The sequence below is a fragment of the Balaenoptera borealis genome (assembly GCF_965194805.1).
Source record: "Balaenoptera borealis genome assembly, chromosome: 6".
Lineage (NCBI taxonomy): Eukaryota > Metazoa > Chordata > Mammalia > Artiodactyla > Balaenopteridae > Balaenoptera > Balaenoptera borealis.
The window spans coordinates 5,126,013-5,152,808 of NC_138863.1; the positions used below are offsets into that span (position 1 = coordinate 5,126,013).

The window sequence follows — 26,796 nt, forward strand, 5'->3', positions numbered from 1 at the left end:
GGATCACCCTCCACACAGCGTACCCTCACAAGCTAAGCATCCACCCCGCTGACCCTCAGGACATGGAGAAGATGTGAAGTCTCCTGAGAGGGGCGAACGAATGTACATCCACTCAACAGACCTCTGTCTGAGCAGCGGGTGGGGAGGGGAGAGTCAGCGGGAAGAGCAGCCAAGGGTACCAGGTGCTGACACTCACTTCCTCCAAGTAAAGTAGGAGGAAACTGAGGGTCAGAATCCAAACGGCTTCCCCAAACGCACCCAGCTAGGAAGAGCAGGACCAGACATCATTCAGACACTCTCCTTAGACACTACAGTATATGCCCCACAATCGGCAGTTAATATGACGGAGTGAAAGCAGAAAATGCCAGGAGGGAGGTTCAAATAAAATGTGCCCGGGTATGAGAGAAGGCAAGGGCACAGCACTTCTGTTTTATTCCCGGGCTCGGGGAGCAGAGTAGAACAGTCAGGAAAGGCGTCCCTCTCGCGAGCAGAGCTTTCGTGGGGTGTTTATTGCTGCCAGGCACGTGTGCAGCTGGGGTGCCTGTGCCCCGAGGGGCGAAGGCCGGGAGAGGAAGGAAGCCCAGGCCAGGCGAGTGTGTGCCTACGGCAACCACCTGGTCTGCGGGAGGAGCGGCAAAGTCCCGGGGCGAGAGGGAGGCGGGGAGCTGGAGCCCGAGCGCTGAGGCAGCCCAGCCACCTGTCACCATCCGAAGCCCACAGGCAGCCCAGCGACCTCTCCCTGCACCTAGCAGGCCCTCGAGCCACGTCGCTCAGCTACCCCAGCTCTGAAAACTATCTCACTTCAGTGAACACTTAAAAAGGCAGCGCTGTCCTCTGGCATTTTCCCAGCTCCCTGGATGTTTAATTTCCGGCCTTCACATTTGCAAGGAGGAATTTAGAATGTCTGAAGCTGCTTACCAGTTGACACGTGGTGTTTGCACATCTTAAACAAAAGTCACCAATGAACCCATCCCATTCTCTTTGAAATACTGCAAAATATCCAACCATAGCCAGACTTTTTCATGAAGAATTGTAAGGACGCAGTGGACTTGGGCAGATGCAGGACATCACGCTCCAGACTCAGGACGAGCATCTCACTGCTGACGGGACAGCCCGCGTGTCCTCCCCGCTGTGATGCACTGGCGCCGCTCCTGCCAGCCAGGCGTCCATGGAGGCAGCTCCTCCACCAGCCTGTGAGGACCTGCCCCTCTTCTTCTCTACCACCCTCCTGGCACCCCCAATCAAGGTGGCCAAGAGGTGGCTGATTCCCTCTGGCAACAGGAAGCCCAAGTGGTGGCCCAGGAAAGAAGTGCGGTACCCCAAAGACACAGGGGTCCTGGACCCCTCAGCGGCCCTGGTTCAGCCCATCACCAGGCCTGGTTCTCAGACTGGCCTCCCATGCTCAGGACTGCCCCCCACATCCTTCTGGTAAATTCATCCGCTGGAATTTGCTAGAATGGGATTCCGATGTTTTCAACCATGGACCCAAACAGACCAATTTATCATGCTCCCCAGCTTAAAAGGTAAGCAAGTTCTGGCTATTCTAAAAGGCAAAGGCCACCTGCTGAGGGAGAAGATTGCCTGAATTTAGGAACTTTTTTTAGTGCCCTGAGTTCTGAAGGCCATTCCCAAAATGGCAGCCACAGTAACCTCAAAGTCCTGGGTACCCGGCCTCACGGACTGGTTACTATAGCCTCGGGCCTCTTCTCTGGGTATTTCAGTCCTTCGGTCTGTGTTCATCAGGCGTGTTCCCTGTTGCTACATATACATACGGCCTCATTCCAGGAAAGATGCCTTCAGGAGCTTGGTCCTCCCCTCTCACGCGGTCAAGCTCCACGGAGCTCTCACCGCACAGTGGGTCCTGCGTGGGATCCTGGGGTCTGGTCCCACGACCAGAGTCCCTGAGCACCTGGAGCCTGCGTTGGGGAGAGACTGGGGGGCTGGGGGTGGGGACACAACCAGAGCTGGGGGCACAGGCTGCCCGCCTGGCGTCTCAGCCAGAAGACGTCCGTACGGCCTCCAGGGAGCAGTGACACTTGAGCTGAGTAGTGAGGACGTCAGCTGGGTTAAGAAAAGAGGGACATGCCTGCCTGGGGGCGGGACACGCCTGCCTGGGGGCAGGACCCGGACCACCAGAGGCCGTGGTGGGGCCCGAGATGACAGGTGGCCCCAGGGAGCTGTCTGCAGAGGAGTTGCCTGCAGGGAGGGGCAAAGACCACGCAGGCCCGTCACCAAGGGCCTCGGATGCTAAGAGAAGCAATTCCATTTTCATTTCTTTATTTACCCCATGACTTGTTCTAAAAGGGCTAAGGGGGTGAGGCCAGGAATTTCAACTTCACTCTGAAAGGCCTGGTGAGCCATTAAAGGCTTTTAAGCAGGGCAAGGCCTGGCCAGATTTGTTTTGGAATCTATTTACGGGTTAGCTAAGCTGTCAAACACGAATTACCACATCAACGTCCTCGGACATCTGAGCACAGAAGCAGAGACGCGCCTGCACACACCGAGGGAGGCTGGTAAGGATCGCCGGTGCTCGATCACGTAAATATAAATACGTGTTTATTACACACTCAATCAAAGATGCGGGGACAGCACACAACCTGTGAGGCTGATCATAAAACATCTCAGCGGCATCCTACGGGTTATCACACTGTGAAAACTTGAAAAGCTATAAAATCTTTATTTATACGGAGAGCTCAGCAATTCTCAAGCAGGTTTGATGTGGGGGATTGCATGTTGCTGGGCCTTCTGGCTTTTTAACCAAGAAAGGCCTGTGAAAGGGGGCAAGCTCACGGGCGTCCCTTGACAGCAAACCACACCACCGATGCTTCCTGAGCCCGCTGGGTAGGACGCTGGGTCCTCCACGCACCAACGAGGCACGTGCCCACAGGGCCTGTCCACATTCCAGATTCAGGTCACTCACCGCTCCTCACGTTGTGACACCAGGATTGGGAGACCCGGAGCAGTGGTCCCCAAAGTCCAGTGCCCCACCCAGCAGCAGCAGGGGCAGCCCCTGGGAACCTGTCAGGGAGGCTGCAACCCAGGCCCCGCCCCAGACCTCCTGGCTCAGAGCCTGTGGCGCGCATCCGGCGTTCACACGCTGTCCGGGTGACTCTGAGAACCTCTGCTCTAAAGGCCACCAGCTCTACAGCCAGGCCGGCGGGTGGGCCCGCCAGCCTGGACAGGTGCTGCGGAGGGACGAAAGCAGGTGTACGGGAAGGGAAGCCACGCCTTACAAACCCGCGGTGGCAACACAGCAGCTCTTGAACAGAGTGATGGGGACACAGGGGGAAGAAAACAACACGTGCTATGTCGTCAAATTTCGTGATCTCAACCCTTTAAGACAGTCTGGTATCAAAGAGAAGCTAAGGAAGCCACGTTTGAACTAGAAAAGCATAAACAAGCCCAAGAAAACTGCAAAACAGACTCGAAGGGAAGTGACCTAACCTGACAGGGCCTGACCTGAGGAATGACCTTGAGGAATGACCCTGAGTGGACCGGGAGGGCCTGGCTCCAAGCACCACTGTGGACAAGAACCCCAGCTCTGCAGAGGGGACCGACCAGCCAGGAACCCCTCGCTCTTCTGAACACACAGTGCATTTTTTATAACATCCCAAGCACTTAATATTTCACGAATAATATATTCGTGAATGTCAACGTCCTGGCAAGGGAGGCAAAGGGCAGGTTCTCTGACTGGTGCAGAAGCTAGCTGGCCCTCGAGGGGACACCGGGGCTGCTGAGCAGTGGCAGGACCCCAGAGAGGTCAGGGTCTACTTCCAGTGCAGAGGTCAAGGTCGGCTTTCAGTTCAGAGGTCAGGGTCTACTTCTAGTTCAGAGGTCTCCAACCAGCAGCGAGCCCACGGCACATCCTTCCTAACAGAAAGTGAGGCAGGAATGGGGAAGGAAGTACAGGGGTTATTTTTTTTATTCCTGTGTCAAAAAACACAGTGTTTCCCATCCTTGCTATTATCCCCCATAAGCAAAAAAGAATAAATAAGCAAACTCCCAAGCAGATAAAAGTCAGCTCTGCAGTACTTTGCTGATGCGGCAGGAACTGACGGCTGACGCGGACACGGGCTGTCATCTCCCTGACACACACTGAGCCCCACCATGAACACGTCTATGAAAAGCTTTGTAGGAGCAAAATCCGTGATTTGAGGCAAGTACACAGAGTTTTCTCCCCACCCTATAAGTAAAAGAACTGCCAAGGGAATGCTCCAGAATGTGGAGTTGTCAAAAAGATTTAAGTGTGAAAGTTTCCAGGAGGTTTACTCTTGGCCAGAGAACAAGTGAGTAATTTCCTTGAGCCAAGCAAAGGTTAATAATCAAAGAAGTTCGTTAAGACGGCCCTGAGCTCAAGCTGCCACGCAGTTAGTGTAAAGCGCTGGGTGGAATTTGCCGACTCAAGCGATTGGAGGAGGGACAGGAAAGTCACATCCTCACCCAGGAGCCAGTTTCCTAGAAGCCCTAGAGGAGAAGGTGCTGGCTGGGTCTCACACAGCCCCCGCCCACCTTGAGAGGCTACGTCAGACCCAGGGGACAAGGCCAGCCTCCCTCACTGCGAAGTGCTTGATCCCGGTGAGCACGTGGGTCCATTACCCCACAGGTGATGCCACTGGTTCCCACCTGAAAAAGCAACGTGTGCCAGGCTGACCCTTGGGTCAGCGCAGAGCTCTGCCCTGCAGATCAGAGGCTGGCAGGGTCCACGGAAGTCCGGCTGGCGGTTTTCAGCCCAGCACTGTTGAGATTCTGGGCTACCCTGTGCAGCATCCCTGGTCCCCACTCACCAGATGCCACTAACACCTGCCTCCCCAAAGCTGGGACAACCAAAAATTTCTCCAGACCCTGCCAAATGTCCTCTGGGGGCAAAATGTGCTCCCTCTCTTTGTTAAGAACCACAGATCTTAGCCAAACACTTGGACTGACAAGGAGCGAAACTGACGTCAGTGGGGGTCACAAAGTGCAAGATACCTGCCAACCCATGAGACAAGGGTGGCAAATCCTCTCTCTCAAGGACAGGTGCTGTCCTCAGACAGCCCGCTGAACTTACACCCAGAGCAAAGACGCTCAGACTCCTGGCGGGAGGGTATAATCCAACAACCAATCTGGAAAACAGTGTGGCAGTTTTTTAAAAAGTTGAGTACACACCCACGACATCTCCCAGCCACTCCCTGCTAGATATTTACTCAAGAGAAACAAAAGCGCGTGCCCATAGGAAGAACAGTACGTGAGTGTTCACAGCAGATTATTTGTAAAAGCCAAACCCTGGAAATGAGTCAATCAATATCCAACAACAGGATAAGCTGTGGGGAGCATATACAATGGAATACGACTCAGCAGTAAAAAAGAGCAAGCGACTGATACACACAGCGACTTTATGAATCTCAAAATCCTGACACTGAGCGAATGAAGCCAGATGAAGAAAGGGTCCATTACCATGTGATTCCGCTTCTGTTAAATTCTAGTAAATGCAAACTAATCCACAGTGACAGGAGATCAGTGCGAGCGGATGGGGGTGGGGGGATGGGTCACAGGGGGCAACGCCTGAGGAGACGAACACGTCCGACAGCGTGACTGTGGTTTCGGGGTGGTCCATCAAAACTCATCAAATTGTAAACTTTCAATGTGCACAGTTTCTCTTGCAGAAATTGTTAAGTCTATAAAGTGGTAGAATAAAATAAAGTAAGTGCAGAAAGGGCACGGCAGCTGTAAAATTCACCGAGAATTTGGACGGAATGTCCCATTGGGGGGGGGGGGGCGGTCACAGGACCTTACAGGTAAGTCCTGCCTAAGCAGGTGGGGACTGCTCAGGTGGGAACTCTCGGCTAGCAGCGCTGCACCCCCTCCCCCGACACTGCTACGATGCCAGGGGATGGGCACACAGCCACCACCTACGCTTCCCACTCCTTCCCCATCACCCAGGGGCCCATCGCCCCTCCCCGGCCTGGGGCAAGTACAGCGGTCTGCGCCCTGCACAGATGGGGACTAAGCCCCGCCTGAAAGGCGAGTCTGGTCTGGCACAGAACAAGAATGCAGACCGTCACCAAATGCCCTTGGAAGGAATGTTGTGGACAGAGCACTAGACGGGAATCAAAGAACTGCCAGCCTGACAAAGCCAACTACAGGGCAAGCCTGGGTGAGCCTCGCCTCTCTCCGTCCCCAGAGCCACTCTTTGAAAGAGGGACGGTGCCGTCTGAGCCGCCCGACCACACCTGCGGTGGAAAGCAAATCCCGTGCCGAGCCCCACGTGCAAGTCTGGCTCTGCTCCCCCCTGAAACCAGCATCAGAGCCGAGCACAGGACTCGGCCACTTCCGGCCCTGCCGCCTGGCTCTGCGTGACCTCAGGTCAATCACGTTGACTTTCAGGGCAGCAATTTCTCCATAATGTGCTAATTATAGCTCAGAGGAAAAGTAACTTCTATTTATACGTGTTTAAAATGAACTGCTTGCCAGCACCTTTATTATTAAAAGGTCACATAATTCGGGTGCCTTAAATTTAATAGCTATAGTTTCAACCAGCCCGGAAAAAAAACGTCACAGATGTTCCGAACTCAGGTGAATTTTCAAAGCCACGCTGTCTGGAATCCCTCCCTCCTCCCAGACTGGGAACCTGTCACCGCAGGCCGCCAGCTTGTGCCGCGTGTCCTTGCCGTGCAGTCAAAACCGCCAGCCAGCATCCCGACGCCACCAATCACAGCAACGGAGGAAAAGCAAGCTAGCAGCTGTGATTCCCCTGGGGACCACGGTGAGTAAGAGACACCTGCAGGAGGAGCACGGACCACAGAGAACTCCTCAGCCCCTCTGTACACCTTGGGCGGATCTGAGAGGTCTCCTTTCTGCATCATTAAAACATGCAGAAAGGTAGGTGGGAGGGGGAGGAGCGGGGGGGGGGGCGGGGTTAGTGGGTGAGTCCTGAGTTCGAATCCAGACTCAGCCCAGCCACCTCCAGGTGTCGGTGGATTTTGGCAAAGCTCTCAACGCCAGGCCTCAAGCTCCCGGCCGGCAAAATGAGGGTTCTACCACCTCTGTCCTGGGGTGACCAGATAAGATGACACAAAGCATGCTAAGCCCTTAACACAGGGCGGGGTCCCCCACGCAATAAACAGTTGGTGCTATTACGGATTTTATTAAGGGAGGAAAAGGGAAGGAACTAGGAGTGTGTTCATGAAATGTTTAATAGAAATTTCTGGAATCTGGAGCAGGAGCAGCTGTCAGGGATGCCTCCAAACGACGGTGTCATTTACAAGGCAAACCCACGCCCGGCGGCTGCTGGGGCAGAGCTGCACCCCGGGTCCACAGGCCGAGCCAGACTCCTCCGCCAGGGCGCCCGGCCACTCATCCCTCCACCGCCTCGTGCTGGCCTCCTCTCCCGACTGTCCTCGCGGTGCGGGGCATTTTTAAGTAGCTACTCCTGTCCTCTGTTCCCCAAAACGAATTCATAACTGAAGTCTGAAAGGGAACCACTGGGGGAGGGGGAGGCAGGGGCTGGGACTCCTTAGCCAGCTGGCCTGGGAGCGAGCCTGGCCCACGGCACCAGCCGTCACCAGCCATCGGCTCCCACGTGACAGATCCCGAACAGCTGCCTCCCTCAGGGCTTTCCAGGTACCGAAGCTGGGCACAGAGAAAGGTCCACACATGATGGCAAAAATAATGCCCCGATGAAAGAGCAGGAAGTTCTGAAGAAGGGCTCAGCTCCAAAGGGTCGGCCCAGAGCACGTGTGGCCTGGCCGCCGGGGGGCTTTAGGGAGAAGAATCAGCAAGATGCCGCTCCAGCTCCAGCGCCCTCCAAGCTCGTAAAAAAAGACCGGAACCTAAATAGCAGAGATCGTAACGCACGGAGAAAAGAGCAAGAAAACACACTGGGCAGATGGCTGGGGTCTCTGTCCACTGTGCCCTGTCCGCTCAGTCCCTTGTCCACCACCAGGCCCCATGTCTCCCCTCTTTGCCGTGTCGGTAGAGGACAGAAGGCAGCACGGATTTGGGTGGAGGAAAACACGAGTAAGTGCTGGGCCTTCACTGGTGGCTTCAAGTCTCAGTGGTCCTGCTCATGTGGATGCAGCTTCTCACAGCTCCTTACCAAGAATGGTCTCGGTGACATCACATTTTGAAACCAAGAGAGAAACTCTTGGTCAAACAAACTCAAGTTTCTGATTAAAATTTTTGTTCTTGTGTCCAGAAAGCCCTAAAAAGGCAATCTCAAAGTCATCACTCTTTAGGTCATGTTTTTTTTTCAATACTGGAACCCAGGCTTAACAAACCCCAGTAACTGAATCTAACAGGAGTTATGTAACAACAGCCAAGGTAACAGTAACCATGGAAAATGGATATTCCACACACAAGTTACTGGAAAAGTTCACTGCAATTAGCTTTGCACAGTATCTTCCTACAGAATTCTCAGACAGGGGTTGTTTAAGAATCAACACATGGTTGCAGCAGGATGGAGGGTCCTGTCCCCTATGGCTACAAGACTCGAACCCCAACCAAGACGGTCCATGCATCTCTCCATCCCTCACCTGCTAACGAGCAATTGCCAAGGCTGACGGGACAGCTCTAGGGATAAAACAGAACAAGACTACGTGCTCCTGCCCTCTCGGGAAAAGACACCTTAACACATCCACACAAACACCCACACTCACAAATGTAAGTATAAATCACATTACGTTTCCATGAGAGACAGGGGCGGGGGAAACACCAACAGGGAGCCCAGCTGCAGGGGTGACCGAGGTTACTTCCCTGGGTCCCTGGGGTTTAAGGTAAGGCCCCAAGAACAAGTGGCTTTTTAATACTTAAAGAGAGTCGGGGGCTTCCCTGGTGGCGCAGTGGTTGAGAGTCTGCCTGCTAATGCGGGGGACGCGGGTTCGGGCCCTGGTCTGGGAGGATCCCACATGCCACGGAGCGGCTGGGCCCGTGAGCCACAACTGCTGAGCCTGCGCGTCTGGAGCCTGTGCCCCGCAACGGGAGGGGCCGCGATAGTGAAAGGCCCGCGCACCGCGATGAAGAGCGGTCCCCGCACCACGATGAAGAGTGGCCCCCAACTTGCCACAACTGGAGAAAGCCCTCGCACGAACCGAAGACCCAACACAGCCAAAAATAAATAAATAAAGTAGCTATTAAAAAAAAAAAAGAGAGAGTCAAAGGGGACTTCCCTGGCGGTCCAGTGGTTAGGACTCTGAGCTTCCACTGCAGGGGGCACAGGTTCAATCCCTGGCTGGGGAATTAAGATCCCACATGCCTTGTAGCCATAAAAAAAAAAAAGAGAGAGAGAGAATCAAGCCTTAAGGAGAATTTTGGTTGCCTGTTGTTGAAATAGATAAGTGAGATATCTGAAATCCTTCCACCATGAAAACGCACGGAGGCTGGGGCATTCCTTTTTTTTTTTTTAATTTATTTTATTGAAGTATAGTTGATTTACAATGTTGTGTTAATTTCTACTGCACAGCAAAGTGATTCAGTTATACATACACACATTCCCTTTCATATTCTTTTCCATTATGGTTCATCATAGGATATTGAGTATAATTCTTTGTGCTATACAGTAGGACCTTGTTGTTTATCCATCCTATATATAACAGTTTGTATCTGCTAACCCCAAACTCCCAATCCACCCCTCCCCCGCCCCCGCCAGGCAACTACAAGTCTGTTCCCTATGTCTGTGAGTCTGTTTCGTACATAAGTTCATTCGTGTAAGTGATAGCATTATGGTATTTGTCTTTCTCTGTCTGACTTACTTCACTTAGTATGATTATCTCTAAGTCCATCCATGTTGCTGCAAATGGCATTATTTCATTCCTTTTTTATGGCTGAGTAGTATTCCATTGTGTATATGTACCACATCTTCTTTATCCATTCACCCGTTGATGGACATTTGGGTTTGTTCCCATGTCTTGGCTACTGTAAATAGTGCTGCTGTGAATATTGGGTATCTTTTCGAATTATAGTTCTGTCCAGATATATGCCCAGGAGTGGGACTGCTGGATCATATGGCAACTCTATTTTTAGTTTTCTGAGGAACCTCCATACTGTTCTCCATAGTGGCTGCACCAATTTACATTCCCACCAACAGTGGAGGAGGGTTCCCTTTTCCGGGAGCATTCTTTTCTAACTAAACTGTTCGAACGAGAGAATCCCTGTCCCATCAGCAGGTGACATGTTCGAAAGTTAAGCTTTCCCCACTTTGTGGGGAGAGGTGGTCATTGTAAGCAAGTCAGAGGAGAGCATGGGAGGAAGGGATGGACACTCAGAGCCGCCCAGAAGCTCAATCCCTAGTCGAGTGACAAGAGGTGACAACTGAAATGTATTTTGTCATAAGTGCCCCTCAGCTAAAAGCCAGCCTGGACTTTGAAGAGATAACCATGACGAAGTGGAAGTTAAAACCCAGGGCTCTGGGCTTCCCTGGTGGCGCAGTGGTTGAGAGTCTGCCTGCCAATGCAGGGGACACGGGTTCGAGCCCTGGTCTGGGAAGATCCCACATGCCGCGGAGCAACTGGGCCCGTGAGCCACAATTACTGAGCCTGCGCGTCTGGAGCCTGTGCTCCGCAACAAAAGAGGCCGCGATGGTGAGAGGCCCGCGCACACGATGAAGAGTGGCCCCCACTTGCCGCAACTGGAGAAAGCCCTCGCACAGAAACGGAGACCCAACACAGCCATAAATAAATAAATAAATAAATAAATAAATAAATAAATAAAAAAGACTTTCTCTCTATTAAAAAAAAAAAAAAAAAAAAAAACCAGGGCTCTGGCTGGATATTTTAGACCCACAGGCTCACCAAATGGAAATTTGGTTTGGAAGCAAAGGCAGAGCTGTGAGCTAAGATGGCTTGAAGGCTCGAGTCCGGGGAGAAAAAAGCCTTGACCTGCCAGCATAACCTGGGTGCAGCCCGGAGATGCACCCTGTGACGTGCAGACAGCAGCACGGAGCCGTGGCGAAGACATCGAGAGACTATACAGGGGAAGGAATCTGCTGATTCAGTCCCCCTGAAAGGCTGCATGGTCAAAGGCCAGCTCTGGGCAGGATGTGGAGGGAGCTGCAGGGGGTCGGATGAGGAGGAGGCTACGGACTAATAGCCCTTTGTGAAGTCATCGCTGGCTCAAGGACAACCCAGAAGACGTGCCCCATAAGGGCCCAGTCTGGGGAACAGGAATTTGGGCCGAATCAGGTTCTGTAATTAACACTGTAATTAACGCTGCTGAGACAGGAATCACACTATAATCTGGCTCCCAGTTCAGCCCAGGATGCCCCCTAAACTCATAAACTGGAGAGGTGATGAGAGCTGCACTAGACACCTAGCACACAGGCCATACACACACACAGGCTCGTTACCCACGCCTGCAGCATCTACCGTGTGCTCACCGCAGTGACAGTGACACAGCGCGGCCAGGATTACAGACAGTTCCACATCTGCTTCTCCCATCTCTGGCTAAGTCTGGGGAACCAGGGTATAGTGGGGATGATGGAGATTATTATCACGGACAGGGTTCCTTCTGCAGACCCCTGCACACTCTCAGATGTCATAACAAGGCCTTCAACGTGTGTGCACCCGTTACACAAGGCACACAAGTGCTAGATCATCCACGTACTACATGGATTACATACACACATACAGTATGTTTTCTTCCCTTTTTGGCTATTACTCTACTGAGTGAAATTTCACTGTTGGGTTTGTTGAGGGAAAGAAGACTGTGGGTGGCACAACTGAACACAATGCCCTGGGACAATCTGGCTTCCTCTGACCAAGTCTTCTCCTCCCCACCCTCCCTATCCCCTCCCCTCCACCTCTACCAGACCAGGTCGGTTCAGGGACTGAGGAGCAATGGATGGGACAGTGGCAGTCACTTTGGAGACTGGAGGAACATTGAGCTCAATCAAAGTTCAACACCATGGATTCTAGACTCTGAAACTGAGGCCGAAAGAGACACATGTGTTTCCCAAGGGTTCCATAGCAAGTCACTGAGGCACGAGCCTGTCTTGGCTCCCCCGGCTAGGGTTGCCTGTCCCCCTACAGTCACATAGAGTCATCAGGGCTGTGATCCTCCACAACATCATTCTGCTTCCAGGAAGTGATCTTGGTGTAACATGATCCAACAAGAAAATGCCTGTGCTCCGTATCAACACATGGACTATTCCTAAAACCAAAGTCCTGGACAAAGAGGATGGCATGCCACCGCATCAACCAAAACCACCAAGGCCCAAAGTGGGGTTGCCCTCCCAAACACACATATGCTCAGCCATAGAATTCAAGTCAGAGCTCAATTCAAAGTGTCCCTTTGGGTTCAAGGTTGAACTGTATCGAGATTAACAACACACACTACTATATATAAAATAGATCACCAACAAGGACCTACTGTATAGCACAGAGAACTATACTCAATATTTTGTAACAACCTATGAGGGAAAACAATCTGAAAAAGAATATATATATTCAGTTATATATAATACATATATATTCAGTTACATATATATAACTGAATCACTTTGCTGTACCCCTGAAACTAATGCAACATTGTAAATCAACTATGCTTCAATAAAATAAAATAAAAATTTTTTAATTTTTTAAAATTTTATTGAAGCATAGTTGATTTAAAAAATAAATTAAAAAAAAAAAAAGATTAACAACAAAAACTGTCCTTCCGAAGTACAAGTTAAACCAACTTCCCCTGCAGAAGGAGACGCTTCACATTCCATCCGCACTTAATAAGCACCTTGTCCCCGCTGTGCCTGCACTGCACCTGGAATCTGATACCATGACACCCAGACGGTACCGTTTCCAGAAACCCTTTGGATTCCATGCCAACACGGAGCCAGCCTAGGAAAACCCTGCATTCTATTAAAAATGCCTGCTGAATTATCATCCTCTGGATGGAGAGATATACAAAACATTCACTAGCGGAGAAGCAAAGCAATGGGTATGTAAGAGTTCACTCTGAATGTTCTTTCAACTCTTCCACATTTAAAATTTTTCATCACAATATGTTGAGGAAAACAGATCCTCCTCAACTTGTAAACAATGTTCATCTCTTTTAATTGCAAAATGTCTTGCTCACACAAATCCCAGACCCTAGGCTGTGGGACCCAGAGACCCAGAGGGGGTGCCTGCAGTCCACCCAGGGGGTGAGGGCTCCGTGGACTCAGGTGAGGGGTCTCCCTTGCCACGCCCCGCGCCACACAAAGCACCCAGATGTCTATACCAAAGAGTGGAGCAGGGTCCCATCTTCCCGGATGAGGGAGACTGCACCGCGCTGAGATTCTTTTATGTCCAAGCAGGTGACCTGGAAACTGAAAATCCCAGAAGTGCACCTCTTCAACCTGCATCCCCTCAGAAGTTGAAGCTGGGATTCTAGAAGAAACACAGGCTCTGGCGTCTGAGTCTGGAATTCTGAGCCACTTCAGAAAAAGCAGCACTGCCACGAAGTCCAGACCCAGCTCGCCATCCGGGCAGGGTCCCCAAGATGCACAGACAGAAGCACAAGAGCCAACTGCCCATGATCTGAGCTCCTACCACTTCCCCCCCACCCCACAATTCTCCTGCCAAGCAAGGAGTTGAGGGAAAGAGTTTGGGGCTTCGGAGGTTTGGGGGGGGGGGGGTTGGAACTCTAGATTTAGAGAGCAGGCAGGAAGAGATAGATATATAATATTTTTATGCCCCAGCATAAGATGACCAGAAGAGCAAGTCCAAATTGAGAAACCTGGGTAAAACTGAAATTATCCAAGTGAAAAAAAAAAAATAGAAACACACTTTTTTGTGTGAAGACAGTGAGATTTCTTCGGGCAGAGACGAGAGATTCCAAAGGCCTCCTTCGGAAGCGAGATGCCAAGATGCCCGGTCAGCGACCCCCTGCCCCAAATGGCATTAGCTTCCCATCTTCTGGGGCTCAAACAGCGCTTCCTGCAGGAGCTCCTGGGCTCCTCAGGGCACCCCCTCCAGCCCTCCCAGCCCACTGCACACCCGGCCCGAAGCCTGTGCCTGCACTGACCTACACAGCAAGCAGCCTGTTCGCCTCCGCGCTCCCAGCACGTGGCTCTACAAGTCTACGGATTAAAGCCATAAAGTGAAAAAATAAATACACACCTAATAGACAGATACGGTATAGCGACAGAGACAGAGAGAGAGAGGGAGACACAGACGCAGAAGAGATTTAGGCACCAGTCCAGCACCATGGGACACGTGCTCTGGGGCAGGCACAGGTGGCCAGGAGACGACCTGGCTGGATGAGCAGGACCGCAGGGCCACCAGAGCCCAGGCTCAATCGTACACGCCCCCCCGCGGACTGATTCAGCTCCTGGAGAGCAGTGCACGCGAGCTGTACTCCTAAGAGGCTGCCGTGCCCCTCAGACACCCAGTTAAGATTCTGCAGGGGAGGAACTGGCTGCCATACATCCCAGATGCCTGCCCCTCAGCCTGGGTGACAGACGGGCGTGACTCGTGAATCTGTACACCCGAGCCCACCCTGCAGGGGCAGGGTCCTCCCACCACCAATCCCAGGGAACCGGGTAACCGCCCTGCTGTGGCTGAGCACCCCCCTGGCCCACACCTTAGGGCTTCCAGGGCATCTGGAGGTGCAATCCCCCAGCACGGCCCCACTCCTGCGTTCCCTGCGTCAAACTTCGCTCCCTCCTCCTGAGACTCACAGGCAACCTCAGGCCTGCACCTGCATCTTCGGGGGCCCATCTCTGTTTCCCTGCTCCCTTGCCCAGGCCCCCACCTCCCCTTGCAACAGCCCAGTTTTGTTTTCTTTTTTAATTTTTTTTTAATTAATTAATTTATTTACTTATGGCAGCGTTGGTCTTCGTTGCTGCACGCGGGCTTTCTCTAGTTGCGGCGAGCGGGGGCTGCTCTTCGTTGCGGTGCACGGACTTCTCATTGCAGTGGCTTCTCTTGTTGCAGAGCACTGGCTCTAGGCATGCGGGCTTCAGCAGTTGCGGTGCATGGGCTCAGCAGTTGTGGCTCGTGGGCTCTAGAGCACAGGCTCAGTAGTTGTGGCACACGGGCTCAGTAGTTGTGGCTCGCGGGCTCTAGAGCACAGGCTCAGTAGTTGTGGCACGTGGGCTCAGTAGTTGTGGCCCAGGGGCTCTAGAGTGCAGGCTCAGTAGTTGTGGCTCATGGGCTCTAGGCACGTGGGCTTCAGTAGTTGTGGCTCACGGGCTCTACAGCACAGGCTCGGTACTTGTGGCGCACAGGATTCCTTGCTCTGTGGCATGTGGCATCTTCCCAGACCAGGGCTCGAACCCGTGTCCCCTGCACTGGCAGGCGGATTCTTAACCACTGTGCCACCAGGGAAGCCTGACAGCCCAGTTGTGGACCCTCCCTGCCACTCCCCACCACCGGCCGCCACCACCATTTCTATCCTGCCTGGTAACAGCCGAGCATCACAGCACAACCCTGTCCAAATGGAAATCCATAATCTGTAATTTCCACGGTCCAATAAATAAAAGCACTCCCAGCATGCTCTCTGGGGCTCACCAGGTTCTTCTCCATCCTCCGGCCTCTCCTCCCCAGGTCCCCGCAGGCTGCAGAGAATGGGTTCTGGATGTTCCACTCCTATTACCCACCCGCCCGGAAAGCCTCCACTGCCTGATTCCCACCCAGCTCCCAAGTCCAGTTAATCCCACTCCCCTCCCCTGCATCACACCACCTGCTTATCCCAGTCTGGACCAGTGTGGCCTCCTGGGCTAGGCCCGACTGCGCTGGAAGAGGGGCTCCGAGCCCACACGTCTGCCTGTACCCCCAGATGCAAAGAGAGCGCTTTGCCCACTATTGGTGCTCGATAAAATCTGGTCTACTGATTCTCATACTGGCCACTGCCCATACTAAACAAAGTGAGGGTATACCCGGCCCTCCCCACCCCCATCCCTCGAAATAAATATTTGCATTTGTACAGCCACTGGAGACATTCACACAAGCACACACCCGGCTCTCTCTCTCAGGCCCTCGGGTCCTTACCAGCTTCCCGGGTTTGGCCTCGTGAGCGTGGCCTTTGTGGAGGGGGATGGGCGGCTCCCAGGACACAGCCGGAGGAACAAAGAAAATAACCCCTTGGGAGTAACAGAGAGTTGGCAACACTTCGCTGATCTTTTTCCCTTTTGTGTCTCCGCATAATTGCTACGAACCACAGAGACTGAAGAGCGCTAATACGTAACCATTAAGACCACAGATCAGTTTGGACGGGGAGTACAGAAGCAGTTTCCCTTCCCATGCCAACAGAGACGCACAGGTCACCTAAAACCCGGCACCGAGGTGTGAGATGGACTCGGGGCTGGTCTGGGCTCAGCCAGGAGGACCCCCACTGACCACTGATGTCGGGCAGGAGCCAGGGAGAGCCGAGGGGACCCCGTTCCAGCCCCGGGGGAATAGCGCCATCCGCAGTTTCAAGGAAAACACTTCCTGGTGAAGGATTTCACTCTCACAGCTCCACTTACAAAGCTACACTTATTCCACTAACAGGGAATGAAGAGCCTATAGAATATCCAGAGCTAAGAACCTAACGCCTAAGACAGTGCCGGAAACGTATTAAGCACTTGACTCTTCGTTTCTGGACAAACGGCTGGAAAGAAGGAGAAGCAAAGGACAGAGGCAGCAGGCAGCCACATCCTGAGTGTCTGCAATGAGCCCTGAACAGCAAGGAAAGGTCTCCAGACGGGGGCCACCAACGGAGCGGGTGCAGGAGCAGCTGCGCTGACCTGCGAGAAGGGGTAACAGGACGCAGCGCTTGCTCCCCGGCGTGCACCCCCCAACAGGAACGGGGACACGTGGGCACCACAGGCACGGCAGCCCTATTCCCACCAGCCCCGAACACGAAACCACCCGAGTGCCCATCATCGGGAGAACAGGGAAGTAAACGGAGGCAACCAGCTCCAACCACACGCAATACAGATGAGTCTCGCCCTGCGCTAGCCACTCAGCCAACTCAGGTTTTTTGATCTGGATGCTGGATGTACCCGTGTGGTCAGTTTGTGAAAACACCCTCCCTTATGACCTGGGCTTCTGGATCTATGTTCTATGCCAAAAAAAAAAAAAAGAGCTCAAAAAAACTAGGACGTTTGAAGTGGTCTCAATCCCTCCAATCCCAAACTCCTAATAGTAACATACGGAAAATCAGAGATCCAGGCTTGATCGTCGAAGCTAAAACTGAAACAATTGTTTTGTTTGTCTGAAATTAGGGTTCACCAGCCTGACCTGACAGGAGCGGGGTCAGGACATGAGGAGACTGAGTCACTGCTCACAGCAGCACCCAGATCTTTGGAAACCACAGCAAAGGGCAGGCAGGCAGGCCCACGGAAGTCCCCTCCCTGGAAAATAGGCCAGTTCTCCCCTCTCAGACAAGGACAACTGGACACACAAACAGCAGACTCTCAGGGCAATCCGCTCTCTCCAAATCCACTTCTATTTCATTACAAAAGGGAGCCAGTAGCTACCACATCTATAAGACCAAATCTTGCTGACGGCCACCATCTGCCCTCACACAGAGAATACGAAGGAATAAAAACTCTTTCAGGACACTAAGGTGGGTCTTGTTTTGTTGTAGGTACTCACGAAAAAAATTTTTTTTCTGTCGTATGCTCAGTACTGCTGGTAGACTATGTCCATATCACCTCAAACTCACTGAATGAAAACTAAATTCACTGCCTGGAGATACCGTTCCCCCTTTAAGACTATTATCTGAGGATCCGGTAACAGTAGCTTTGTGTGCTAAGCTGGAAAGGGACATGGTTGTCTTTGCAAGAGCCTGCTGGATGTTGACATTTCTAAGACCAAACATAAATCGTTTGTGAACATGGCCGGTAATTATTTGGAATTCTTCTCCCAGAACCATGAAAAGTGTTTCCCACCCTTTCAAAAAAAAAAAAAAAAAAAAAAAAAAAAGCAGCTTCTAACCAGGACGCTAATGACAACCAGACGGCATAGGCAGTTTCTGAAGATTCACAGTCGCTCGTGTAGAAACACTGCACAAACACTCCAACACCGCAGCCCAAAAGAAGACAGTCCGCATCAAACAGCGGGAGAAGTGTGACATCTGCAAAGGAGCCCCTGGTTAAACAAAAACACCAGTCTGTTCGCAGAGAGCTCAGGGTGGCCACCTGTTCAGGGCCGGTGGCGAGTTCTGATTAGCAGTGGGAGAAACAGTATCAGAGCGATGACAGCCCCCGCTCGGGCCCTGGGCCCAATCCTCCGGCCTATATTTAGTCCACTCTTTGTGGAAATGTCCCAACCTCGCACACAGACAAGCTCTTTGGCCGGTTGCTCAAAGGGTCCAGTAACAAATCTGTTCTGCTGGGGCAGGTACCTTCTCTCCTTCCCTCCCTGGCCGCCACATGCAACCAAGACAGACCCGCCGGCCTGGGTCAGTCGTGAGCAGAGAGCACAGGGAGGTGGAGGGGTGGGACCCACTGCGATGCCAGCCCTGCCCCCGGATGGGTCATCACCGCGACCCGGTGTGCAGGCTTCCCACACCACAAGATGGGAGCCAACGTCCCCCTCAGCCTCAGCGGCCCGCAGCTCCCGGAAGGACGGGGCCCAGGGCAGCACACACCGGGCCTGGTGCTCAGAACCCGAGGAAAATCACAGATGCTGCAGAGATTAGAGATGAACATCTGCAGAGTACATTTTCCTTCTCAGAGAAAGGTACTTAACAAAGGGTAGGAATTATGCGGCTAAGCACCAGATCAGAACCCCCAACCCTGGATTTTAAAAATAACTCAGCCTGATCCGCTTTGCCAAACTCAATCACTTAGGCGAAGGCCTCAAAGAATCTGGAGCGTTGGGCAGGGGGTGCGGGGGAGGGGTGGGGGACACGGGTTTGCTGGAACATCGAGAAACAAGAGACAGGACTAAATCAGTAGTTCAAACAAGCCAGAGCGAGATGCACCAACTGTAAACACCTGCAGGGTACACGGGAAAAAAGGATGCAAAATAAGAGATTTTAGTCTTAACAAAATAAAAACTCAGTCTGAGACACACACACACAAAAAAACCAACAACAACAACAACAACAACAGAGGTGGTAGTAACAGGGCTCCAGGTTCCGCTGTGAAGGTTCCTGCAGCTGCCAGGGCTGCTTCTCCCTTCTGAGTCACTTCCACCAGGCTCCCCACACAGCCTTCTTAAACTGCTAATAACATACAGCTCCCCTGTTTAGAAACGCTCTTTTAGCTGCACAACAAAAACAAAATGTATCACCTGCCAAATTATCATAACAAGTGAATACGGAAGAACCCCACTTAAACACACAGGAGACTACGCTAAAGATCAACGACCGCGGAGACACAGGAAGGGAAGTCCACAGAGCCCCGGACTGGGATTTACGGTCTCCCTCCCTAAGGGATGCCCCTGGCAATGTCCACCACCCACCAGCCACGCTCCTTGCAGGGCGCTCAGCGTCAGCACCGTGGAAGCAGAGTGAACCTGGACTTGAACCCATTCGAACCTGGGCTTCAGGGCCTCCTCCACTGCGTTTAAGCTGTGTCACCAGAAGCAACGCCCTGGGCTGCTGTCACCCACAGGGAAGGACAGGAGGACGCCCCTCCGCTGACTGAAAGCACCGCGCGGAGCCCTGGCCCAGAGGCGACGCCCAGTCCGCCGCCGCCGGGGCTCCCTCCCCTCCCCGGCCATGCTTCTCAAAGTGCCGTCCCTGGACCGACACCACCAGCATCCTTTGGAAACTTGTCAAAAGCACGTTCTCAGGCCTGCTCCAAACCTACAGAACTGGAAACTCTGGGGGCAGGGCCAGCAACCTGTTTTCCCAAGCCCTCCATGTGATTCCACTGCGCGCTTAACTTCGAGGACCAAGGCTCTCAACGTTCCACTGAAGATACTACGTCAGCCACCCAGCCTGTCACTCATCCATCCCTATCAACGGTATCGACGCTACGTCTGAAATTCACTTACACCCAGGAGGAAGAAACACCACCCTTTTGCCGAGAGCCAGGTTGAAAAAGTTGCCAGGATTAAGCAAGCACATCTTTTTCTTCCCCTACATGCACTAGAGAAAACTTCATTTCCACCCAAACACCACACAGATTTTAGTTTCCACCCAGGCTAACCCACCAGACCCAAAAACACCCTGGCCCTAACACCTGTGCTCTTGTGACAACTATCAAAACACCGTCACTCCTGCCAGAGGCTCAACATTGTTCAGATCACCAGTGAGGGGCAAGAGGACCCAAACGCCAGAGAAAACGTGAGCCCCTCTGACAAGTCACCCGCTCGACAAACAATTCCCGGGCGTCCCCCAAGGGCCAGACACGACACACCGCATCCCTGAGGAGACAGAACACAAGCACGACCTGATTTTCCTCAAAGGGCCCCCAGTCCTTGCTGGGAGCTGGGGCCTGGGACAGACAGGGAAGATGCTGACTTCAGCCAGGCTGAAGGGACGCCCGGAATCTGGAAGGGTCCGGAGACCGTTAAGGTATGAAATTTCACCTGGAAGTGACGGCCCGCCACCCGAGAATTATTTTGAAGGAGGAGACTGTGGCACTCATACCAATAACGAAAAGGCCCCAAACTTACAGCTCGTATGAAGCCTGAAAGATTACGAACATAGCCAAGAGTATCCAGGAAGGGTTATGCTCATTCACGGCAGGAAGAAGGGATTTGTTCCTTAAACACACACACCTGCCCCAACCAGATTAAATAAATTCTTACAGGCAAACAAACTCTTGCAGAAGTTCTGCCGAGGTAAGCAACCACACAGAGCGCGTAAGGCTTTCGGTTAGTGGTGACATCCGCTACCCCTTCCTGTCTTGGGTAAAGGGGACACGTGCTTGGGATGGTTTGTACATTCAGCCTGTGGGAACTATGAATAACCAAGAACTTCATTCCTAGCTCAGAAAGGGCTAGAGAGCCAGCGATGAGGTTTGACCAGCCCAGCCCATCTCTTTCCAGCAAGTTTCCCACCCTTTCTGGGCCTCCAAGGTGGCATCTGTGTCATGGAATCATCACAGGATGGACTGAGATGACGCAGGTCAAGCACTCGGCGCTCTGCTGCACGCAGGCGCTCAACAGAGCTGCTGCATGGTGGGATGAAAGGGGCTCCCTGCCCCATCTTCCCAGGCTCCCCAAATGCCGGGGCTCAGCCCTTCAATGCCCCTGTGTAAGTGCCCTGACCAGGGGTGCCAGGAGGAGTTCTCTTGCCGAGCACTGGGCCACTGGGACCTCCCCAAGCCTTCCCAGGAAGCCACGCAAACCACCGGCAGGGCCAGTGGGGAACTCGGTGCCCCGCTCCCCGAGCAGCTGCTTGGTGAGCGTGGAGGCATGAATGCTGGTTAGGGGCTCGGCCACGGCCCGGCTGAGTGAGCTGGCCGGGTTATCGTTTGCATCGCGGTTCTGCGGCAGGCAGGCAAGCTGAATTACAAGGTGCAATGGCTAACAGAGGCTTTACCCGTACTAGAAGAACAAGCTTTATTTAACAAGAAAGGCAGCTGACTCATTCACCTCAACCCCCATCAACCCCAGGTGGGCTTTTTAAAGGAGAACTGGAGGGGGGACCCTAGGCAAGATGCTTGCTCACCCAGGAGGCGGGCTGGTCCCCGTTCATTTCCAGGCATGGAGGACACCCAGGGTGCCGGCCACGCCCCTGGGGGACAGCCCAGAAATCTGACCAGGTCAATCTGAAAACAACAGGCAATGCTTCCTTAAACTCCAGAGATTGGAGAAAAAAAAAATCTCTCAAAGTCCAAAATAAAGATTTGAAAAAACACTTTTCTTTCTTTCCTTTTTCTTTTTCTTTTTTTTTTTTTTTTGGCAAGGTAATGTTTTAAAACAGGACTGAGAACTAAATCACATTCCCCATGCCTTCAAGCAGGGTCACAGACCCATTCAGATTTGGGGATCTTGGTGAGCTCTTTCGACTAAAATATATACAATTCGGACCATCATTAAGAGACTTTCCAGTCCAGACCCTCTTAGAATCACTGTGAAATAAGCATTAGCAGAAACACCCTCCCCTTTGATAAGTCCACTCCTCACTCCAACAGCCAACAATTCTTGAAAGACTCCGGAAAACAGGCAAATTTTAAGTAAATTATGGCACAGTCAAACGCTGGAATATTACGCCGACGTGAAAAATCGTATCTTTGAAATTGTTTCATAACGTTGAAAAGTGCTCACTTTATGCTAATCAGGTAGTTTTGTAAGTATGACTCCAACTTTGCGTAGGTACACACAGAGGAAGGAAAAAAGCCTAGCTGCATCTCCTCTAAAATGCAGGCAATTTTCTGTTTGTTGAGGCAAGCGATGTTTAAACCATTTGTTATGACGTGCATATACTTTCCTGATTGGAAACGGTCTTATTTTAAAATTCAGAGAGGTTTACGTTTTGCTACTATACCATCCTCACCTGCAAGGTTCACAGGCAGGGGCAGATCTGCGTGTGTTTCTTCGAGGTACTGTGATCCTCTGGGCGCACACTCAGTTACAGCACAGAGTTAAATGCGTCTGCAGTCTCCGTACCCCACGGCAATGCTCTCCTACTTGGTGTGAGTGAAGAACCCATATCCTACACAATTGCACAGAACTGTTTCTGCATGCTTCTCTCCTCACAGGAAAAATGTCATCCTGCCACAACTGAGCAATCTTCTCAATTTCCAAAATATTAATGATGTAGATATAAATCACAACCGTATCTTAAAATTGGTAGTGTGTGAGAACATTTCATTATAACAAATGAACTTATATTTCATTAGGAGGAGCATTATATTTCTCTGGGGGGCTGCAGACCTAGGTTCAAAGGATCCTTTGGTTCAGACCCGACTCTGACCTCAGTCACACGTTCAGGAGGTCATTGTCCTTCACTGAATGAAGCTGGCCCACGTTCTCTCACAGGGTTGGTACAGCCCCACATCCAGCTTATGAATGCAAGAGCATGCTTGCTAAAGTTCTATACAAGTAAAAAGTGGTATCGTTGTTAATGACAATGCAAAGAACAGAATCATATTTGAATGGTTCTTAAGCCTCATTAAATTAACCACAGCCCTGACGCGATATAAACATTCCTTTTTCTAACAAAAAAATAATAGCATTGCCAAAGTCCCAAGCAGGATTCATCACTGATTCTGCATCTTATTAATGATAACAAGGTTTCTAGCCAAGAAGGGGCCTAAACTCTGACATAGCGCAGGTAGACAGCAAGCTACCAGAAACCACCATCTGGGAACCACACAATGTTTTGGTTTTTTTAGGAAAGAAGGAGAAGAACACAAAAATGAAACCACATCCTCTTGCTAGAAAGTCAAAATGCTTTGCGGGGGGTGCCCGAGACCCCGGAAGCGGGCTTCGCGAAGGGAAATGAAAACGAGGCAGCATGGCTCACACTCAGCCAGAGGTCTCTGCACAGAGGCTAGGTGCTCTCAGCCCGGTGCTTTCAGTGCTCGTCACCAGCTTTCAAAGTGTTTCTCATCAGACTCCTATGGATGCTGCCAGAGAGCTGCAGAGAGACAGCGGAAACAGGCACAGGAGCCCTTCACTTGGGTGGCCACGGAGCCAGAGCCCCGGCTCTGGAGGGACGTTTCTGCAAGCTCACCCAGCATCAGCAGCCGTGTGCCGGTCCCGCGGCCTCCCACGAGTCTTGTCAGAGCCACACTGCAGCCTCTGCCTCTCGAGGAATCTGGAAGCATCTTAAATCGCCAACAGGGCGGCCAGGTGCTCTGAGAGCCAGGCCCACATAAGGCTGGAGCGCTGTTCAGACCCTCCCCGGGATTAGCAAGTCCCCTGTGGATGCAGGCGACCAATGAGCATCCTGGCCGGGATGCTGTTCAAGTCCACGGGGCTGCCAAATGCCAAGAGGATCAGCACTGCCACATCCACCTTCCCCACCTAACTGGTCACGCGTCAAACCAAGACACTCCGGGGTGAGCAGCTCAGGCAGCACGGCGCCAGAGCAATGCTCTCCTGAGGCCAGGGCCCCCTCACCTGCAGATGGAGGGGAGCGGGGCGATGCCTGCGGCTGGGCTCCCGACACACTCCTGCCAGGCCCTAGAACCTTCCCAGTGTTCCTCAACTGCGGCCAGAGTGGCTTTTGGTCAGAACAGTTCTATATTATGGACAACCCACGCTTCAGTTCTTTTACCATCATTGGCCAATGGCAGTGAGAAGGGAAGCAAGGGAACAAACCGGAAGCTGAGTAGCAGGGAAATAACAGCCATGGTAAACCCGAGAAAGCACAGGCCCAGGAGAGGCAGAACTCGGCTGCAGGGCTCCTTAGGATCACTGCCTCGCCTGACTTGCAGGAAGGGTGGGTGGCCTCCCAGTGCCAGGTATGTGACAGTGAGACCCCCCCAGGGAGGGTTCTTCTGATGTGACCCAGGACTTTTGGTAGAAAACACGCCATACAAGAAGCCAGCTTCTGAACAGGGGCAGGTGGACCAGCACCGGGACACGATGCAGCCTGCAGCGGGGGCTGGCTCTCCGCTCCGGCTAAGGTCAGCTCTCTCCACTGTGCCCCCGAAATGGCCAAAGACACCAAAGGGGTTGGCCCTGCCCGCCTAAACACCCCAGCCAGAGCCTCGCCCCCAGCAGCAACACTTCTCAAAAGACCTCTTCAACGTCCAGCAAGACGCTCGGCCCCAGCCTGGTAACCTGTCGCGGTCCGGTGGCGCCAACCCCTCCGGCTGCCCCGGGGCTTGGGCTGGGCCGGGTCACTCGGGTGGCCCAGGACGCGGCCACACGGAGCCACTTTCTCACCGGAGACTCTACTGCCCATTAGCACATTATCGCCGGCGATCCATCTTCCCTGGCAGAGCTGGCGGCGCGCTCGCCCGGCCCTCGGCCTCCCCCTCCGCTCTCGCCCGGCCTTGTGGGGTGAGAAGCACCGCAGTGCCCACTCGGCGGGGCAGCCGCGTGCCACGGCCCGGCGCGTGTGTACACACGCACGCACACACACGCGCGCGCCCGCCCGCTCCCCCGCGCCTTCCAGAAGCCCCGCGGCGGCCCGGCCCTCACCTTCGATGGCGATGACGTGCTCCCGGATCTGGTTCTGCAGCACCGGCTCCTCCACGCGCTCCAGCAGCTCGTAGATGGAGTAGATGTTGGGGTGGACCGACTCGAAGCGCTGGATCTCGGCCCGGATGGCAGCCGAGTTGGCCAGCTGCTGCTGGTAGTTCATGGTGCAGGCACCGCGCCCGGAGCCGCGCGCCCCCCGCCGCCGCCGCCGCCGCCCCGCGCCCCGGGGCCCGCGGGCCGCCGAGCCCGGGGCGCCGCAGCCCCCGGGGAGCCGGGCCCGCCGGCGGCGGGCGGAGGAGGCGCGAGAAGAAAGGAGCGGGCGGAGCAGGCGCGGGGCCGGCCCGCCGACTCAGTTCATGGCCGGGACGCGCGGCCGGCGGGCGGGCGAGCGAGCGGGCCCCGGCGCCCCGGGTCAGCGGGCCCCCATGGAGCGCCGCGGCGGGCGCGGCCGGCCCCGGAGGAGGCTCGCTCGGGCGCCTTCCTGCGCCGCAGCCGCCTTCCACCCCTAGGCGCTGCCCCGCCGAGCAGCCATTAAAGCCCAGGCAGCTGCCGCGCTCTGAGCGCCGGGGCCGAGGGCCGGCCCCCGGGCAGCGGCCGCGCCGCTCGGGGCGCCCGGCCGCGGCGTGGGTCCGCGCGCTGCGTGCTGCGCCGCCCGGCGCGCCGGGGCCCCCGCGCCGAGCCCGCCGTGCGCCGCCCGCCGAGCCGGGACCGAGCCGCAGGCGCCTTGCAAACCGCGGAGCCCGCGCCGAGCGCCACCCGCCGCCTGCCCGGCCAGCCCCCTCCCTGGCACGCAGGGCTCCGGCCCACGTCGGCCCCGCCTCCGCCCGCGCCCCGCCCGCCCGCGCGCTCGCCGCTCGCCGCTCGCCGCCCGCCGCCCGCCGCCGCTGCGTCCTCCCCGGCGCTTCCCAGCGCGCCGGATCCCGGGGAATTGCGCCAGGCTCCGCCCCGCGCCTGCCCCTAGGCTTCCTGGGACTTGTAGTCCGCGCCGCGCCGCGCCGCGTCGGCGCCCCGCCGGGACCGCGGGGACGAGGCGCGCACGACGCCCGGGGCCCGCGTGCGGCCGGGGCCCCGGGGGCGAGCGGCTGGGCTGACGGGCTCGCAGACCCGCGACGCGGCCGGGCCCCTGCCCCAGCCTCTCCACGAGTCTCTGCGCTGCCCCGCGGCTGTCCCGCCGCCTCGGGACCCGGGAGGCGGTGCGCGACCCCGCCCGCGTTTTTGTTTGTTTCTGAGCGGCTGCCTAGAGGAGCCTCTGCGACTCGCCGTGTCCCCCGACCGCACTTTGCTGCCTCCCTTCCCCCCAGCCCCAGTTTTCACTTGCTGTCTCCTTTTGCGAAAGTGGCACGAGTGCTTCCTCTAAATAAACTAAATTTCTTCCCGAAGGCGAAGAGCCTCCTTAGCCGTGGCGGCGTGGGTATTCACAGGCCAGGAGTGAAGTTTAGACGGGGACACGAGGTGCTGTGAAATACCACGGAGTCTCCCGAGGCATCCTTTTCCTTTAAAATTAAAAAAAAAACAAAAAAAAACAAGCAAACTGAGATGTGGGTCCCCAGCCTGCTCACCCACCCCAATCCCCGCGTAAGCTCAGCGCCCGGGACCCCGCGGGGCCGGACCGCACTGCAGCAGTGGGCCCAGCGCGCGCAGAAGGCTAATCCCGCAGGTTCGAGGCAAACCGGATAGCTGCAGATGTGCTGAGCACCGGCGCCAAGTTTGTGCGCACCGGCCTGGTCCCTGCCCCCGCCCATCCAAGTGACCTTTTGGAAACGCGAGTCCGCTGCCCTGGCATCCCTGATCAAAGCCAGCTGAGCCTTCACCTGGTTCATGTGCAGCCTGCTTGTGGCTTACTCACCCTGGTATCCAGCCTGCTTGG

At 54.2% G+C, this 26,796-nt stretch overlaps 1 protein-coding gene across 4 annotated transcripts in view; it reads right to left on the minus strand.

The window, feature by feature from the left end:
* The window catches only part of AGAP1 (ArfGAP with GTPase domain, ankyrin repeat and PH domain 1), a 551,343-nt gene extending 526,132 nt beyond the window's left edge, over positions 1 to 25,211 (minus strand). For all 4 annotated transcript variants that reach the window (XM_082395530.1, XM_082395527.1, XM_082395538.1 and 1 more), the window contains exon 1: positions 24,930 to 25,211. In XM_082395530.1, the coding sequence (XP_082251656.1) occupies positions 24,930 to 25,092 (163 nt within the window). In that variant the 5' untranslated portion in view covers positions 25,093 to 25,211. The remainder of the gene's footprint in view (positions 1 to 24,929) is intronic.
* Between the last annotated feature and the right edge of the window lie 1,585 nt (positions 25,212 to 26,796).